At 31.6% G+C, this 18,357-nt stretch overlaps 2 protein-coding genes across 3 annotated transcripts in view; one reads left to right on the top strand and one right to left on the bottom strand.

The window, feature by feature from the left end:
• LOC126739508 (glutamate decarboxylase) overlaps positions 1 to 9,325 on the top strand; it is a 108,179-nt gene extending 98,854 nt beyond the window's left edge. For both annotated transcript variants that reach the window (XM_050445244.1, XM_050445245.1), the window contains one exon: positions 8,032 to 9,325. In XM_050445244.1, coding sequence (XP_050301201.1) covers positions 8,032 to 8,205 — 174 coding nt within the window. In that variant the 3' untranslated portion in view covers positions 8,206 to 9,325. The remainder of the gene's footprint in view (positions 1 to 8,031) is intronic.
• A 5,320-nt stretch (positions 9,326 to 14,645) lies between these two features.
• LOC126739539 (uncharacterized) lies at positions 14,646 to 16,996 on the bottom strand. Its single transcript, XM_050445286.1, has 2 exons — positions 16,564 to 16,996; positions 14,646 to 14,942 (listed from the first exon to the last, which is right to left on the bottom strand). Exons 1-2 carry the CDS (start codon positions 16,739 to 16,741, stop codon positions 14,722 to 14,724), a joined length of 399 nt encoding a protein of 132 aa, XP_050301243.1. The 5' UTR covers positions 16,742 to 16,996; the 3' UTR covers positions 14,646 to 14,721.
• Positions 16,997 to 18,357: the final 1,361 nt, after the last annotated feature.

The raw sequence follows: 18,357 nt of genomic DNA on the forward strand, positions 1-18,357 counted from the left end.
TAATTATTTTTGGTTTCTCCGTTTAGGAGTAGCAGCCAAAAATATTTACGAGAATTTGTCTTTTTTTATTGCCTCGTATTCACAGGTATGCCAGCCAAAATTTATTACCTTGACTGGTGAATACATCACTATACTGAAGAAAAAGTACTAATGGTTAAATGGTTTTACCAAGGTAATAATTACAGAGAAATTTCAGACTTGTTTGCAGCTTTTTTGCCAAACAGGCCGATACCAGGAAAATCAACAGTTAATAGAACTGATACAAAAATTTGAACAAAAGAGCACTGTAGTAAATGATTACAAATGCGAGGCAAATAATAAACGAACCAATCATCAAAGGCAAGAAAACTAAGAAAATGATAGAGACTTGCAGGTTTTTATACATCTGGAAGAAAATGAAGGAAAAATACAAGAAATCTTAGAGAGATCATGGACATTGATCATATAACTGCGTTTTAAGTAGATTTTATTATATTGAAGGCATCAGAAGCTTAGAGATGGGGATCATAAATATATGCTATAATAAATAAATACAACCGAATAAACATTTGCCGCAACTTATAGTAACATACAAGATATATAAGGGTTGTATAAAGGTAACAAAGATATATAAGCAAGTTTTGGGGTTTTATAAAATAACTCTAGTAATATTTTATGTTTATAGTGTTACTGTAACCTACAGATATATATAGCGTTTTCCATCACTAATTTATAAAACTTTTAGTAACCGTTACTTATGGTAATTTTAAAGAGTTTATATAAGGTTTGCCGTAACCCTATTTATATAACTTGGTTACCTTAGTTATATAGGAGTGTTTACTCTTATAAAAGTTCAAATTAAATTATATCACTCTTAGTGATGGTTGTCCCCATTATAAAACTTAATAAGCTTTGGTAACACATTTTACCCTTATATACCCTTAATGACATAACCTTACAAAAATCAAATAACCAATTTATTTTTTTACTTTATTATGATGTAAATAATAATAAGGTAACTAGGTACCTACTTAACAAGCAAAAATTAGTTTATAGTTGTTGCTATTAAATATGAGTTATAATTGGAAAAAAATTAAGTTTAGCACTTCTTTTCCTCGCAAAGTTGCAAAAAATTTTAGCAAAATTCTGACTGGTGATGAAAAAAAGTTTTTATCCGAGAAAGAATATGTAAACTCTATTAGTTTAGCGAAGCATCCACAAGGGCCTACAATAGAAGTTCCAAAATCTCCAACAGTACCTTATGATGAATCTTTGGAAGATTGTGCAGAAAGAGCTAGTAACAACAAGAATATTGATAAATGGTTAGTTGAACTTGGCGATGACGATGTTTCAGACCATGAAGAGCAGGAGGTATTGGAACGCGAAAAAAATGAACAGTTTAAGCATAATCTTCAAAAATAGGCATGTAATTTTAATATTACACATAGAGCGTTAAAAGAAGTAATGATAATTATTGACAAACGCTTACCAAATATATTACCAACAGATCCAAGAACATTGTTAGGAACTCCTACAATAATTTCAATTCAACAAATGGGAGAAAATGGATACTATTGGCATCAAGGCCTTGGATTTTGTTTAAATCAATGTCAAGAGAGCCTTCAGAATATATCAAGTATTTCTTTGAATATTAACATAGACGGGTTGCCAATATATAAAAGCTTTAAGGACGAATTCTGGCCAATACTGTTTAATATTTTTGAAGTACCTCAATTAAAGCCAATGGCAATTGGTCTTTATAGTGAAAAAAGCAAACCACCCGATGTTGAAAGGTTTTTGATGCCTTTTGTTGAGGAAATAAATCATATTTTGGAAGAGAACATATTTGAGAAGAGAAAATATACTTAATTATGTTAAACATTACTTTAGTTAGCTGAGGTCTCGTATTTATTAGGAAAAAATCAAATTTGGTCAAAACTTAATTATTTGAAGTAAAGTGAGTGTCTTTAATTTTTCTATTCGCGGCACGTCTTGCGTGCCTGTAGTCATAGGGTTATATAAAGGTGTCTTATAGGTCGTTAAGTTATATATCATCACTAATAGTTATTTAACAGCTCTTTGAGTGACATAATGCTTTCGAAATGGTATATAACGTTACTTAGACTTCCGCCATGATTGTTTTGAAAAATAAACATAAACATAAAAAAATAAGTACCGAAAAATCAATATATTTCACTTATTTTGTAGAAATTCATCACGATTTTACTATTTATGGTTCAACTATTTCACGAAACAAAGGCACCCGACAATAAATTGTGTAATATTAAGAAAATTAAAGGTTATGATTTCATTAATATCTAAATGCAATATAAAAAATACTAGGTATTTTGATGGCCCCTATATTTTTTCGAAGTGAATTAGTTACATTTACAGTAAAAAATCATTCGCACATAAATTTTTAGATACAAATTACTCTTAATTCCATTATCTCAAGGTAATAAATTATTTTCTGTCTCCTCCATTTTTAATTTGTTATACCTAGTATCTTATGATTCTCATGTCACCAAAGTGACAAGTTTTTGAGAGGCAAAAAAGAACCACAACGGTATGCCAATGTGTATAACAGAGAAAAAAACATATTTATATTTAGAAACAACTGACAAGACGTGACACAAAATAGTGATAGAACTATCTTGAACACTCTTATAGGCAAGGTATGTAAGAGTAACCACAAAATTTTTAACACTAGCTTATATCGCTTAAGTTTTTTAAAGGTTCTTCTGGTAAGTTTTATAACGGTTACGGAAATAGCTTGGTTACTGTTGACTCACAACTTAAACGTTTATAATGTTACCAAGTATGGGTTGCCGATACCCTTATAAACTCCCCATTTAAGCTCTTTAACAGGTTTATAGGAGTAACGGAAATATTTCGGTTACTATTTATATAGCTGTAGGGTATATAAGGAAGGTGATATAACAGTTGCGACAAATATTATAAAACCAAAAATGTTTATTGGGAAGGCCAATCTAATCAATCTAAAGCCATGCGAGATATAGTAAACAGCCAATCTCCGGATAAATCCTCATCAAACTTAAGCCCTATTGATTTCAACACATTTTCTTCGTAAAGTTATACCATTGCACAAAGATGAGGATCTTAATAAAGTTGAAAATTACTGACCCGTTTCTATAGCTCCCTTAATTGGAAAAATATTTGAAAAAATTCAAATAAATTCATATTTCGAGCATAATGATCTCTTCATAGTCAGCGATTTTGGGTATACGAAAAGCAGATGTATAGATAATGCAATCAGAACGGAATTGAAGCTCTCTATCAGGGTTGTAAGGAAGCTTATTTGTGAGGTATCTCTTTCGTGAGTTGTCGGAGGCCTTCGATTGCATCTCCCATAATATGTTACTATCTAAACTCAGTCATTATGGATTTATTCAATCTAGTATCAAACTTATAGAGTCTTACATGACACATCGAAAACATGCTGTAGTTTATAATAATAATCTTTCTGGTACTCGTTCCTATTTATGATAACGACATTTCTGAGTAGGTGCTTGGCATAGGGCTGATCTTTCGATTATACAACCATTGTTGTAACAGACAAAACTTGATACATGCTATGAATAAAATTAAGGAAACGCACTCGGGGATCTTTGACTGGTTTCTGGCTAATCAACTGGCTATTAATACTCAAAAAAAAAATAAGTTTCGATTTTCTATGAGAGAATGTCAAAATGATGTGGATTTCGTATCGTAAGTATTGAGACACTATTAACATGGAAAGAACATACTAGAATTATATTGGGAAACTTAGAAACACAGTATTTGCTCTTCGCGGTCTATTTGGCATCGGGGACCAGAAAGTGCTTTTGATGGCTTATCGATGCTTCATTCAGAGTAGAATATTATTCTGTTCGCGCATAGGGACATTTACCACACATAGGTGCTATAGCCACGTGTGTTTTCATAGATGCCTATTAAGTCTGAAGGAGAACCTGGATAATTACACTTTGCAAAATAAAGTTTATGGGTATTACAGAAGGACTAATGAAAATATATCTATCAACTACATAAGAAGTTATCAGAGAAAAACTTGTCAGATCTTAACCTAGACTCTGTTTCCACGGCCACCAAGCAAGGGTTTATTGTTAGATTGGTAATCTATATCTCGACTATAAGTGTTTACATTTTCGATATTATGACGACTAATTCACAAATTTTCTACTAATTGATATCATAAAGAGCGACTTATGTGATAGAATACAATATACAAAAATCGGTGGAGTATTGAGTGAGGCTGGGTCGATAACCTGTGGCGTTCCTCAGGGGATTGTTATGGGACCACTACTGTTTGTTTTGTATATAAATGGCTTACTTAAACTGAACATTAATGGTAAAACTATATCATTTGCTGATGATACTGCTATTTTGTTTAAGGGAGAAACATGGCAGGAATTAAAAATTCAAGCAGAAAGGGATTTTTCGCTAGTTAAAAAATGGCTTGATTTTAACTTATTAACTGTAAATCTTGAAAAAACCAAATGCATATTATTCTCTCCCAATGATAAAACAATAAACTGTCAAGGCATAATAGTGGATAATCAAGCAATACCTGCGACAAAGGCTATAAAATATTTGGGAATTATTATAGACAACAACCTTCGATGGGACCATCACATCAAATAAGTTGTTCAAAAGATTAGATGTGTCATGCCAAAATTAAACTATTTGAAAGAGTTCCTGTCAACGAATCAATTAAAAACTCTATATTTTTCATTAGTGCAGTCACATTTGATCTATGGAATAATTGGTTGGGGAGGAGTGCTAAACTCACATGTTACAGGTTTAGAAATAACTCAAAAATGGGCACTTAAAATTGTATTTAACAAAAGTAGGTTTTTTCCATCGGATACATTATATGGCATAAATGGTGTCATGGATATTAGACAGCTTTTCTGTTATAGAATGCTCCTAAGATCGTTTAAGAAACCTCAAGAAAGTTTAGTTTCTAACGAAATAAACTATAATTTAAGGTCTTCAAATAAAGTTATTATTCCAAAATGCAAAAAAATGTGCGGACAGAGAAGCTGGCTATACCTAACTCCAAGACTATATAATAAAATCCCTGATGATATTAAATGTTGTGAAAGTTTTATTAGTTTTAAAAGAAAAGTGTCAGACTGGTTACTGAGGGTACTATCGCGAGAGGATTTAAACAGTTTTGTGAACCAAAAAGAAAACAAATATTAAATTATATACCCAAAGACTTATATTGAAGTGAAAAAGTGTAAGAAAGTGTCACACAAAAAGCAAAATGATTTTTGCTTTTTCGACAATACTTATGAACGTTTATTACGGTAAATTTATGGTAAAATATGTATTAATATTGAATTAAAATTGTATTTTACATTAGTTTAATAAACGTCCTATATAATGATGCCTCCTTAAACAAACGAATGTTGATTTTCTTTGAGCGGGTTTTCTCTCAGTTATTATTGTCCAAGACTTTACAACAGGCTATACCTGCTGTCCTGCTGAAGTTAGGTCACTCAATCTAAAACAGTTTAAATGCAAAATCCAGGAAATTTTACAACAAAAATCATTTTATTCATGTGTGGAGTATTTTGCATACACATTTAAATTTTCCGTTGTCAGGATTTTTTTTTGTTTTTTTCTTTTGTTAATAATCCCACACCTATTTTTACTTATTATATTTTATAGTTAGTTTGTATAATAATATTGTATTATATTAATATACAAATTCAATACAATTCTGGACTTGTGTAAAATGTTTTGATTTTTTTCTGGCACAGAATATACAGGGTGTCAATTTGAAAACTTCCCACCCCTATTATCTCGAAACGGGTTAGGTTTTTATAAAATCGCTAGGACACGTCGATTTTATTATCGAGGGGGAACAATTTTTATGCAAAAATCACTTCGCCTCTTTCAACCCCCTACCCCCCAGAACCTCCCTCTCAAAAATCTTAAATGGCAATAGGGGTTGAGTGATACCATTTGAAAGAACTTTTTATTCTCTACATTTTGGCACCTTATTTTTTAAATTTGAGTGCTACGTTGCCAAGTTAGGGTTATTTAAACATTGTTAAATTACTTATTATTAAACATTATTCCTGTAAGTGTTTTAATTACGTTAAAGCTATGATTTGCATTGAAACATGTTATTTAGGTTAATATTATTTTTACTAAACATTTGCATAGCCGTTACAATTATGGTCTTTACAAAAGCACGCCTAAAATTTATTTTATTAACACATCTACTTTAAGAGGTGTTCAAAGTGTTCTCCATTGTTCTCCAAACAAAAATAAAGTCTATTCTCAAATTCTTCCCGAACATTCTGAACTTGAACTGCAAACTACTTGCCTCTGTAATTCTTCTTTTTAAATCTTCGATATCATCAGGCTGAGTTTTGTAAACAACCGATTTTATGTGCCCCCATAAAAAAAAATCTAACGGCGTTAAGTCTGGTGACCTAGCAGGCCATTCTATCGGTCCCCTTCTACCAATCTATTGGTTAGGGAATCTGTTATTCAACCACTCCCGCACTGGCCGAAAATAATGCGGCGTAGCTCCATCTTGCTGAAAGTGTAGTTCGTTTTCTTGCAAAATGTTATCAACTTGATTTTCCAGTTCAGTTGTTATCAAAGGATCAATTACATCTTCAAGTAGGTGTAAGTAGAGCTCTCCAGTTAAGTTTTGTTCAATAAACAACGGTCCTTTAACAGCATTTCCAAGAATACCGGCCCAAACATTAATTTTTTGTGGCCGCTGTGTAGCACCCTCTCTGAAAATGTGGGGATTGTCCTCACTCCAGTATCGACAATTCTGTCTATTGACATGGCCGTTTAGGAAAAAGGTACATTCATCACTGAAGCAAATGTTGCTTACCACAATTGCACGAGTGTTTATTAAGTTGGACATAATTTCGCAAAACTCTATTCTCCTATCAAAATCGTCCTCATGAAGTTCCTGTAAAATTTGCATCTTGTACGGATGATATTTATGTAACTGTAATGCTCGTCGTACAGTTTCATGTGACATTCCAGTTAGACGTGCTACTGTACGGAGAGAATTGGTGGGTTCTGCAACGAATGTTCCCAAAATCTCTACTTGAGCATCTTCGTTTAAAACACGCCGAGTTGCCCTTTTTTTGTTTCCAACTGAACCCGTTTCATTAAATTTAGCTACTACGTCCAAAATGTATCTGGTGATTTACATTACAATTAGGTTTTCTATTATTAAAAACTTCTGCCGTTCTTCTTGCGCATCTTCCTTGCTCGCCATAAATAAAAATCATTTCAATTCTTTGCCTAAGCGTGTATACCATAGTAACTAACAATAACACACAAATTATCGAAATAAATTTTAACTGATTTAAATACCTAGTGACATTGACTGGTAGGAAAGTTCACTAAATACTATTTTAAATTTCGGATCATATCATCGAACTGTATTGAGACGAATTCCATTGCAAACGAAAATAAACAAAAAAGAAAAAAAATTAAATGTTTATCTTTCATGACCAAAAGAATTTGTCGGATTGATAAACACTTTCAGTGAGAAATGCACCGGTTCGTTTTATGGTCAAACACGTTCCAATAGAAATCATAGCTTCAACGTATTTAAAACACTTACAGGAATAATGTTTAATAATAAGTAATTTAACAATGTTTAAATAACCCTAACTTGGCAACGCAGCACACAAATTTAAAAAATAAGGTGCCAAAATGTAGAGAATAAAAAGTTCTTTCAAATGAGGTATCACTCAACCCCTATTGCCATTTAAGATTTTTGAGAGGGAGGTTCTGGGGGGTAGGGGGTTGAAAGAGGCGAAGTGATTTCTGCATAAAAAATGTTCCCCCTCGATAATAAAATCGACGTGTCCTAGCGATTTTATAAAAACCTAACCCGTTTCGAGATAATAGGGGTGGGAAGTTTTCAAATTGACACCCTGTATATCTATAATATGTCTATAATAACTGAAAATCGATAAAGATTATTATTAATCAATCAGAACGAATCGGTCTTTAATACCCCTTGAATTTTCTATTTAGATGTGTCCCATATTGAAAGGACGCATGATGCAAGCCGGTACTTTAATGGTGGGATACCAGCCTGACGACAGACGTCCGAATTTCTTCAGAAATATCATTTCATCGGCTGCCGTTACCGAAAAAGACGTCGATTTTCTATTAAACGAGATGGACCGACTCGGGCACGATCTTTAAATCATTCATATTTAATATTAAGAAAAAAAAAATGTTCAAGCCAATGAAGAGTATTCATTCCTTATATGTATTAATATAACATATGGGGTGTACCTAAAACTTCTTCGAGACAAGCTATGTACAAGGTGATTCAAAAGTGAGCGTGTAGTAGTTTTGAATCACCCTGTATATAACAGAAAATCTTCCTAAATTAATAACTGTTGTGATTTTCAAAAAAAAAATAAGTGTGTTGTTAATGCAGAACATATTATTATGTACGTGAGTAGAATAGAGTCGATTTTCTAACAAATTGTTATCCTTTATATAATGCTTTATTTTAATGTTGATTTTATTATATTATATTGTTGATAAATTAAATGTTTCACCAAATATTCTCAAAAAAAAAAGAAAAAAGTTTAGGATTAATTTTATGTCAATATTGTAATGTCAATATACTAGAAAATTCGAGTATAGTCAATTGAAAATTTATTAAAAATAGGATATAAGTCTTATATATCATGCAGCAACCAATAGTATCATATATAAAAACATATCAATGTATAGTTGTTAAGTATATTAATGAAAATTTGGTGAAATCTGCCATTTTCTTCCAAATTATTTATGTCCAAATATGTGTGTATTCGAGACTATATATGTGTAGCTGACGCAATAATATTGTATTATATAAACTTCTTTATTTATAACTTTACTGCTGTTATAAAATTTATATATTTATCCTTGTTATTGCTTATTTGAACATTTATTTGCCGAAATGTATATACACTCTGGGGCGTCGAGATGCTCAAAAGCTTATATACTAGAATAGGCAAACATTATTGCACTCTACATGTATTATAACACAAAATTGCACCTTATATTGCACAACTTGTCATATTTAGGCGCAACAAAATCAGTAGTCTTCCATTAAACATACCTAATTTGTGTTTATTTCATATCAGGTTATTATAAATAATTATGATACAAGCTGTTGTAAATGTTGTATCCTGTGTTGCTGTTAAAGTGTTACTGTAAAAATATTGGCTCTTTAAAATGTGGCTTGTAATAGGCATCGAAAATCATTGTAAAATTTGAAAAAATAAATGTAAAAATGTTAGAAACAATAAAAATAATTAGCAATTGAGTTTTAGGTGGTTTTATTTCATATGGAAATAATTTGAGATCAGAAAAACAAGTTTATGATTTTATCAGGCTCAAACTTTTAGACAACAAACTTCGAACTTTCAAGATTTCGGAGATATGAGCATTTTCTCCCGAGGAGTGTTTAAATGACTCTTACTTACGTTTTAATAATTGTTTAACAAGGATAGTTTGGGCACAGAGTTTATCCAGGACATACATTTATCCTTGGAGGTTTTTCCATGAGGTTCTAAATAAAGGAACAGGAATTATTCGAAGTAGCTTTCTGGTGAGCTTCAAATGCTTAATTGTCAAGAGAATAATTCGTCAAGAAAATCATTTAATAGATTTAGTGATAATTTTCTAGGTGGCGTATAGAGAGTGTAAACAGATTAAGGACGTATGTTCGCTATATTTAATATAATTGATCATGAATTTAAAAATAATCCTAAATATCTTGGGAAATATGAGATATAAAATCTTATAAATCTCTTCCTCAAAACATGATTTACATGACTAACTTTTATGAAGAAGCCATAGTAGTGGTAGATAATTGTCGCATTATTTAAAGACTACTTTGAATCTGTGTATACATACTACTGGGGGTCTGGATGATATTACCATTGGGTATACGTGATAATATCTCAACAAATTTTATTAAAATTATTGAGCTTTTTTAAAAAATCACGAAACATCATCTAAAAACACATTGGGTATACCAAACAGTTTTTTTAAATTTCATTAGTTCTCAGCAGTATGGGCAAGGAAAAGGATGTGGTTAATACTGCGAAGAAACGGAAGCTTCAATAATTCGGATACGTAATAAGAAATTTAAACAGATTTCACTTATTCACAGCCTATCTTGCATAAAAAAGTAAAAGGAAAATGAAGTGGGAGTAGAAGATGAATCTCGTTATTAAAAACTATGATGCAGTGAACAAAGTTAATATATCCAATATGAATAGGAACTATAAAAACTTCCCTTATATTTAATTCAATTTCAGTCCAATATTTCCAAAATATAATAATGTAGCATTTCTACTGTTCGCTAGGTGTGAATTTAAAACATTCGATGAAGTACTAGAAACATTTGTTTACACTATATTTACTATTTATTTCTATTTAAAAGATGCGCCAATATTCACACTTCAATGAAAAGTAAATGATCAGGTGGCCGCCATTTTGCGTAATGTTGATCTTCATTTAAATTTTTGTATAATTTCTATGTTCTATATATGTAAAACTAAATCTTGAGGTACCCCACATTGCATAGCTTTACAAGAAACGTTATCATATCAACCCTTACAATCACTTCTGTTATTAAGATATTATTTAAACCATTCGAGAAGTGAACCCGTAGTGCTGCATCTTATTTATCAACATCATATTATAATTAACACAGTCAAAAGTTTTAGTGAAATCGCAGAAAATTATTGCTGTCGAGTGTCGAGTGATCCTCGTTTAGACAGGAGTAGGTTAAATCTACTATAAATGGCGCATTTGTTACTCAAGAATCCAAATTAATTGGTATTTTATATTTAAACAGAAAAGAAAGAAGCTTTTTTTTAAATAATCTTGCATAACGTAGGAAGGACCGTAATTGAACGTTAATTCGAAACTTGATCTTTATCTTTCGATAGATTTAGACTGTTGCCATCTTCAGGTAGCTTGGAAAAGCATCGTTTTGAAATTATATGGTACTCATTACGTTTTTTGCAAAAATATTTACAAAATAATTGTTAAGAGAGTTCAGGTGAAGTAGGGATTGAGTCGTAGAAGCCTTATTTCTTAATTTATTTACAAAAGACGGAATACCGCCTAGACCATGTCTCATAAAACACACTATGGCCTACCGCACACTGGCAACTTTTTAATCTCGGCGAATAAATAGTTTAGTCACTAAAAATTATTGCAAATTTATTTACAACGCCAAATGATGACTGAATAGTTGCTTCGCAACCTCAGTCGAAATGGATTTCCTAGAAACAGCGTGCGTTTGTGCTTTGATTTTAAAAAAACGTCGTTAAAAAGGAAAGCGAAAATTTTGGGTCCATCCTCTGATAAGTAAAAGACTTCTAGATGGGCAATTTTATAAATTGTTCAGCACTTTGAGGGAACATCCAAATAAATTTTTTAATTATTTCCGTATGAGTATACGAAGCTTTGATGAGCTTCTGGTGTTGATAGGTCCTCATATTTCATACCAGAATACACAATTACGAATGGCTGTGCCGCCACAGGAAAGATTGACCGTAACTCTAAGAAAAAAACTCATTTTATCGAAAAATATTTATTACGAAGAAATATATTAGTATTATAAGCATTTAATGTAATTCAAGCAGAGACGACATTTCTGACTCATCATCAATTTGCTGTTGGGACGTATTTGCATAAACCTGTACCTGTCCTGCGGAAAAGTCTGAAATATACAGGGTCTCCCAAAATTAGTGGACGAAAGGCGAACCCTGTATTCTTTGGTCAAAAATAACCTCACTTTTTCCTATAAACATATATCGGCAAACGCCCCCCAAGGGAGCTACGCCCCTTTTAAAGGGGGCACCTGAAGATGGTTTTTTCCACTTATTTTCGAAACGGGTAAATATAAAAATTTTAAATTTTGGTATTCTCCCAATTTTGATATGCTGAATTTAGTTGTCATTTCGTAATTTTTATAATTTAGTCAGGTGCGTATCATTTAGGGGGTGATCCTAAAAAAATACTTAAAAAAAATTGTTTGCAAAGTTTTTGTTTTTTTTTTTCTTTAAATTTTAAAAATCTAAAGCTTTTTACGTAAAAAAGTACCTCTTGGTCAATAACGCTAGGAATTACCATTTTTGAGAAAAACGCATTTAAAAATAACGCTACAAGTATTATTAATAAAAACTCAATAGCACGCTTCAAAAGTAAATTGACAAATAAAATTTCAAACAGATAAAAATACTAAAAATTTATTTGAGGCAAATGTTCAAACAAGTTTCCGTTTTCCTGAATGCATAACCTGGGTCTTTTTTGAATTTTTTGGGTCGATCTAAGAATTTCAAATCGGTTTTCTCTAATTTGGCCTGCAGCTGCGAGAATTCGCCTCTGAAGCTCTTCTGGAGTATCAATTTCGGTGGCATAAATAATATTGCACATATTACCCCAAAGATAATAATCCAGAGGATTAAGGTCTGGCGATCGTGCAGGCCAGTTTATTGGACCACCTCGGCCTATCCATCTGCTTGTAAAATTATTGTCCAGCCAGTTTCTCACCTTTCGGCTGTAGTGAGCTGGTGCCCCATCGTGCTGAAAAATCATTTCCAGCCGAGTTTCTATGGGAACATCGTCCAGTAAATCTCTGAGATTGTTTGGAAGAAAATTTAAATAATGACGACCAGTTAACCTGTGTGGTAAAATAATTGGGCCTATCAATTTATCTCCTATCAAACCCGCCCATACGTTAAAGGAAAATCTATGCTGAAAGTTAGTTCGTCGAACTGCTCTCGGATTCTCGATGCTCCAAAAATGAGTATTACGGCTGTTAAAGCCCTTACTCCTAGAAAAAGTTGCCTCATCTGACCACAAAATTTTTTTGACGAAGGTTTGGGTGATTTAAAATCCAATGACAAAAGTCTACTCGAGCTGGAAAATATTCTTCTTCTAACTCCTGAACCCTTTTATAATGGAAAGGATGGTATTCTTACATCTTAGTCATTCTTCCAATCTGAAATTACTTTTAAATATTTTAAATTGCATAGGAAATAAGCCTAAACCTTAGTAAGCCACCAAACATTCCAGTTAGTCGTCAAAAGGATTTGTTTTGGGGTGTTTGATGTTTGTGATAAGACTTATCCATGTAAATAAAGTAAATAATAATAATAATAGTAACTAGAGTATTTTGAAATGAATTTAATGCGATCCGACGATAATAATTAATAACAACACTATTTATACCAATCTCAATTTTCAGTTATAAGTACTTTAAATTTAATTTTTTGGATAACAAATTAGGTACTTTATTTATTTATCATATTTAATTTTACTTACATTTGACTTTGGGATATTGGTAATCTCTTCTAAGGTTCTCAATGATATTTGAGGGTTTTCTTCAATTAAATTCAGTACTTCCCCATAACCATCATTTGCAATTGGTCTTCCTTGCCCTCGAGCACGTTCGAAGGATCCATATTCAAGTAAATTTCTATGAATTCTAACAAAAACTTTCCAATGTGGAAGCCTTCTTGCAGGAAACCTCCGCCGATACTTTCGTGCAGCGGCATGTGCGTTTCCATTGCAAGACCCATACATAAAATGAATATCTACTTTTTCACGGGTCGAAAAGTCTATAGTTAAAAAGATATTAACAATTTGAATGCAAAATGACAACTAATCAATTACAACAAATGTTAATGTCATTATGCAGTGTGTCAATTTTTTCTAAAGCCTGCTACTAAGTTTTCATAAAAATTGGTAGTGAAAATAATACTATGCAGCTTTATTTTTAAATGCGTTTTTCTCGAAAATGGTAACTCGTAGAGTTATTGACCAAGAGGTACTTTTTTACGTAAAAGTCTTCAAATTTTTAAAATTTAAAGGAAAAAAAACAAAAACTTTGCATACAATTTTTTTTTAGGTATTGTTTTAGGCTCACCCCCTAAATGATACGCACCTGACTAAATAATGAAAATTATAAAATGACAACTAAATTCAGCATATCAAAATTGGAAGAATAACAAAATTTAAAATTTTTATATTTACCCGTTTCGAAAATAAGTGGAAAAAACCATCTTCAGGTGCCCCCTTTAAAAGGGGCGTAGCTCCCTTGGGGGGCGTTTGCCGATATATGTTTATAGGAAAAAGTGAGGTTATTTTTGACCAAAGAATACAGGGTTCGCGTTTCGTCCACTAATTTTGGGACACCCTGTATTGTGCTGCAGTATAGCTTGAATTGCGATTGCTGCTTTGTATAACATTGTTATAACCTTCTTGGTGGTAGGAATATGTTGGCGAGTGCAAAGAACTATTTCTATCATCTCCATAATGTGATCCTTCTGCACTAGTTGAAGGAATATTTACAGCAAGACTTTTGGCAGTATTTTGGTGGTGCAAAGCATTTGCTTCATGGGGAATTTGATTTTGGCCGCTTCCCGACATACGAACGCGTCTTATCACATTCAGGATTTCCGTTCGTGCAATCAATTTTTGGTCTTCATTAAATTTTTTTAATGAAGGGAGTAGAGACAAAAGAAAATATTTATCTTCGTCAATTTCATTCTCTGTATCCTTTTTTTCCCTCAAAATCTGAAGGAGAGATTCCTCATATGTTTTCTGATGAGTTTTCTTTTGGTAAATTTTCTTTCTAGAATGGTCAGTCTTGGCACCAGTACGAAGTTGCGTAGCTTCGCTAGCTTCTGATTCTTCCTATCTGGTTTCTGTGTTATCTTCCACATCATCAGTACCTTGTTCGAGACTGTTGTAACTAATTCTGCTTTCTATAGAATCCCGCAGAAATAAAAGCTGCTCAAAGTAAAGATATTTCCTTCTCTTTTTAGCCCCAGAACCAGAGGCAATATTCTTTTGAGCGTCGTACTCTCTTTTAAAACATGTCCTAAGATTTTTCCATCTTTTTTGTAACTCGTTACCTAAAAAAACATTATGTATATGATATGATGTATAAAACATGATGTATATTAGACAATTTTTTTTTAGGTAGTTAGCAACGGGAAATAGCTTTTCATCACTACATTATGAATATTTACTTGGAATTACAACGATACGAAAAATTGTAAAAGACACATGTGAGAAACTTTGGGAATGTTTGGTGCCACTCTATATGCCAAAACCGGATCATGATGACTGGATAAGAGTTTCCAATGAGTTTAATGAGAAAACACAATTTCCCAATTGCATCGGAGCAGTAGACGGGAAACATATTAGAATAAAAAGACCTGATAAATCTGGTACCGAATTTTTTAACTATAAATCTTTCTTTTCTACTGTTCTTCTAGGCATTGCAGATTCCAATTATAATTTTATATATGTTGAAGTAGGATCTTATGGATCGACAAGTGATTCCAACATATTTAAACAATCGGCATTTTCGCATTTGCTTGACAAGAAGGAATTAAATATTCCGAATTAAAAAAATCTTCCTAATGATGAAAATGGAAAAGCTATGTCGTTTGTGCTCGTGGGAGATGAAGCTTTTGCTCTCTCAAAATTCGTTTTGAGGCCATATCCAAGCAGAAATTTAACCGTAAAACAACGAATCTTTAATTATAGACTTTCGAGGGCACGTAGAATGATAGAATGTACATTTGGAATTTTAGCCAACAAGTGGCGTATACTCCACAGGCCTCTAGATACCCAAGTTGAATTTAGCGACTCCATTACAAAAGCATGCTGTATTTTACACAATTATGTGAGAAAACTTGATGGACTAAATTTTGAAGACACCTTTTATGAATGTCCATTGGAAGATATTCCTGCTCTTGCACTAAGGAGCAACAATGAAGGGTATACAGTTAGAGATTATATTGCAAATTACTTTATTTCTCCTCAAGGGTCTGTTCCTTGGCAATATGATAAGATTTAAAAATTTATGTTCTGGTCTTTTGTGAATATACAGGGTGTTTTTTAAGTTGAGGTTTTTCTTTTAACACTAAGTATATAGAACGCAAGAAAATAAGAACTTTTATAAGAATAAAATTTTGTCTTAAATTGTCTTGTTTCTGAGATACAGGGTCTTCACGTTTTACATTTTGCTAACTTAAACACACTGTATTTTGGAGGAAAGCAATTTCGATGATAAAAAATTTGATTATAAAAAACTTTATTTTTTATTTAAATGCAATGAATATTTTTATTATTTGGCAGAACAAAAATTTGTAATTTTTTAGGCCATTTTTATTTAACATGTTTTTTCATTCATAACCGAGAAATCGATTGTTAAAAAAAAACTTTTATAATTTGTGCTTTAAAAACGACATTTTGTAGGTCAAAATAAGAACAAAAGTTCCTATAAACAGATGACCTAAATTGCTTAGTCTCCTAGCAAAATGAAAAGTTTTTACACCCTGTATCTCAGAATCAAGACCTTTTTGGACAAAATTTTATTCTTATAAAAGTTTTTATTTTCTTACATTCTATATAGTGTTAAAATGTAAACCCCAAATTTAAAAACACCCTGTATATGTATGAATAATTCTGTAGGTATGTTGAATCTGTGACTTGATAAACATAAAATAATTTGGTAAAACTTACCTTTTTCATTCTTTTCCTTATCCCCAAGTTCATTCCAATTCTCAATGAATTTTTCACATAATTCAGTCCATAATTTTTTCTTTAGATTTTTATCTGAATATTCTTTTTGTTTCGTATTGTACAATGCTGGTCGTTTTTCGACTTCAGTAATAAACAATTCAACATCTATAGCAGCCATTTTTGTTGTAATTTGCCGGCTTATCGACAAATATTAACTACAAAGCAACTTATTTCAAAGCAAATCACCAGTGAGCGCGATCCCGTTTAAAACAAGCTTGTTCTATTTTATCAGCAACTGTTTCGTCTCTCAAAGAATCCAACAGGTTGGAATTTTTTAGTTGCCGCAACTAAATAATCACCTGTGTGCGGCAGATCATAAATATTATTGTGTTCTATTTTTATGATTAATAAGTTGCCTATCTAAAGTTGCCAGTGTGCGGTAGGCCTATAATGTACCTGCTGTTATATTCATTATTGCTGCTCTTATTTTTATACCTGCTGTGGCCAACCTGCTCTTCTATAGATAGCACCGTTTATCCAACGGACATCCAAAATTAGTCCAATTATTGTCCAAGTATAAGGAATAAATATTCATTAAACAGCTAATTTTGGACATGGATTACCGGTTTAGGATATCCATTTGTATTCTTATTATCGTTCAATATTGATAGGCAATGAAAGACATTAAATTCGAAAAACTTGTCAAAGTCTTGTAGAAATGAAAAAGTGGCCGTAAAACTCCGTCAATTATTTTAAATTATCTTTTTAAACAAGACTAAAAAAGCATAATAAATAATTTAGACAAACTCTACTTTCTTCCAATTTTTGTTGTAAATTACCGATTTGTGAAACTTTCTTCTTTTAAGAAAAAAAAAAATTTGTTACACAGCTTCTCACCTAATGGACTTGTAAGGTATATTGTATAAGTCTCATCTGCACCTTTTTTCAACTGCTTCTAAGCTACAATTTAGGGATATTCTCTACGCCTTAGCATGTATCTAAGAATTTAATTACACGAATCTAAGTTTCAATTTAAACATCTCTAGCTATTATATTTTCTGAAATATGAGCATATTTTTTCTTGATATTCCAGTTTTTTTAAAGCCTAATTAATTATTTGTAAATATTTAAAAAAAATTGACCCAGAAATCAATATTTATATTTTATTTATATTTTATATTCAATATGAATAATTATAAAATTTTAACCACAAGAATTTAAGATATTCACTTGTCAGTAAGTTATAAATTATTTTATTTCTTCCAGGCACTCCAATGAGAAAGATGTGAATATCTTGATTTTTAGTGTATATATTTTAATCATTTTTTCATTTGTATCACATGGTTCCAGCGGTACTATTAGTAGGTTAGATATGAGAAGTGTCTCGAGGATTGAAAAGAAAGATTAATTTTTCTAAAATTAATTTTCTTTATATGAATTAAATTCGAAGAATTATGTCAAAGTGTTTTAAAAATGAAAAAGTGGCCGTGGAACAGGGTCAATTATTTTTAAAATATATCTTTAAATTAGACTAGAAAAAAATAACAATAATTTAGATATTAAAAGAAGTCTACTTCTTTTAGAAAAAATATTTTGCTACATATAGCTTCTCACTTAATGGACTTATACGGTTTAAGTCTCATCTTATCTACATCTTTTTTTAGCTGCTTCTAAATTTCAATTTAGAGCTGATAAGAAACCGACAGAGACAGAGATAAAATGTAATAAGGAATAAATTGTATTCATCTAATTTAAATGTTTTTCTTTTTTAAATTTTAAGGAAATTCGCAGTGT

Source organism: Anthonomus grandis, chromosome 8, assembly GCF_022605725.1.
Source record: "Anthonomus grandis grandis chromosome 8, icAntGran1.3, whole genome shotgun sequence".
Lineage (NCBI taxonomy): Eukaryota > Metazoa > Arthropoda > Insecta > Coleoptera > Curculionidae > Anthonomus > Anthonomus grandis.

What these genes read in the sequence shown, in the direction of transcription:
- LOC126739539 (XM_050445286.1), bottom strand. Translation starts at nt 16,741, where the DNA reads ATGGCTGCTATAGATGTTGAATTGTTTATTACTGAAGTCGAAAAACGA. An exon ending in TAAGGAAAAGAATGAAAAAG is followed by an intron (nt 14,943 to 16,563) that starts GTAAGTTTTACC and finishes ATGTTTTTTTAG; the next exon opens with GTAACGAGTTACAAAAAAGA.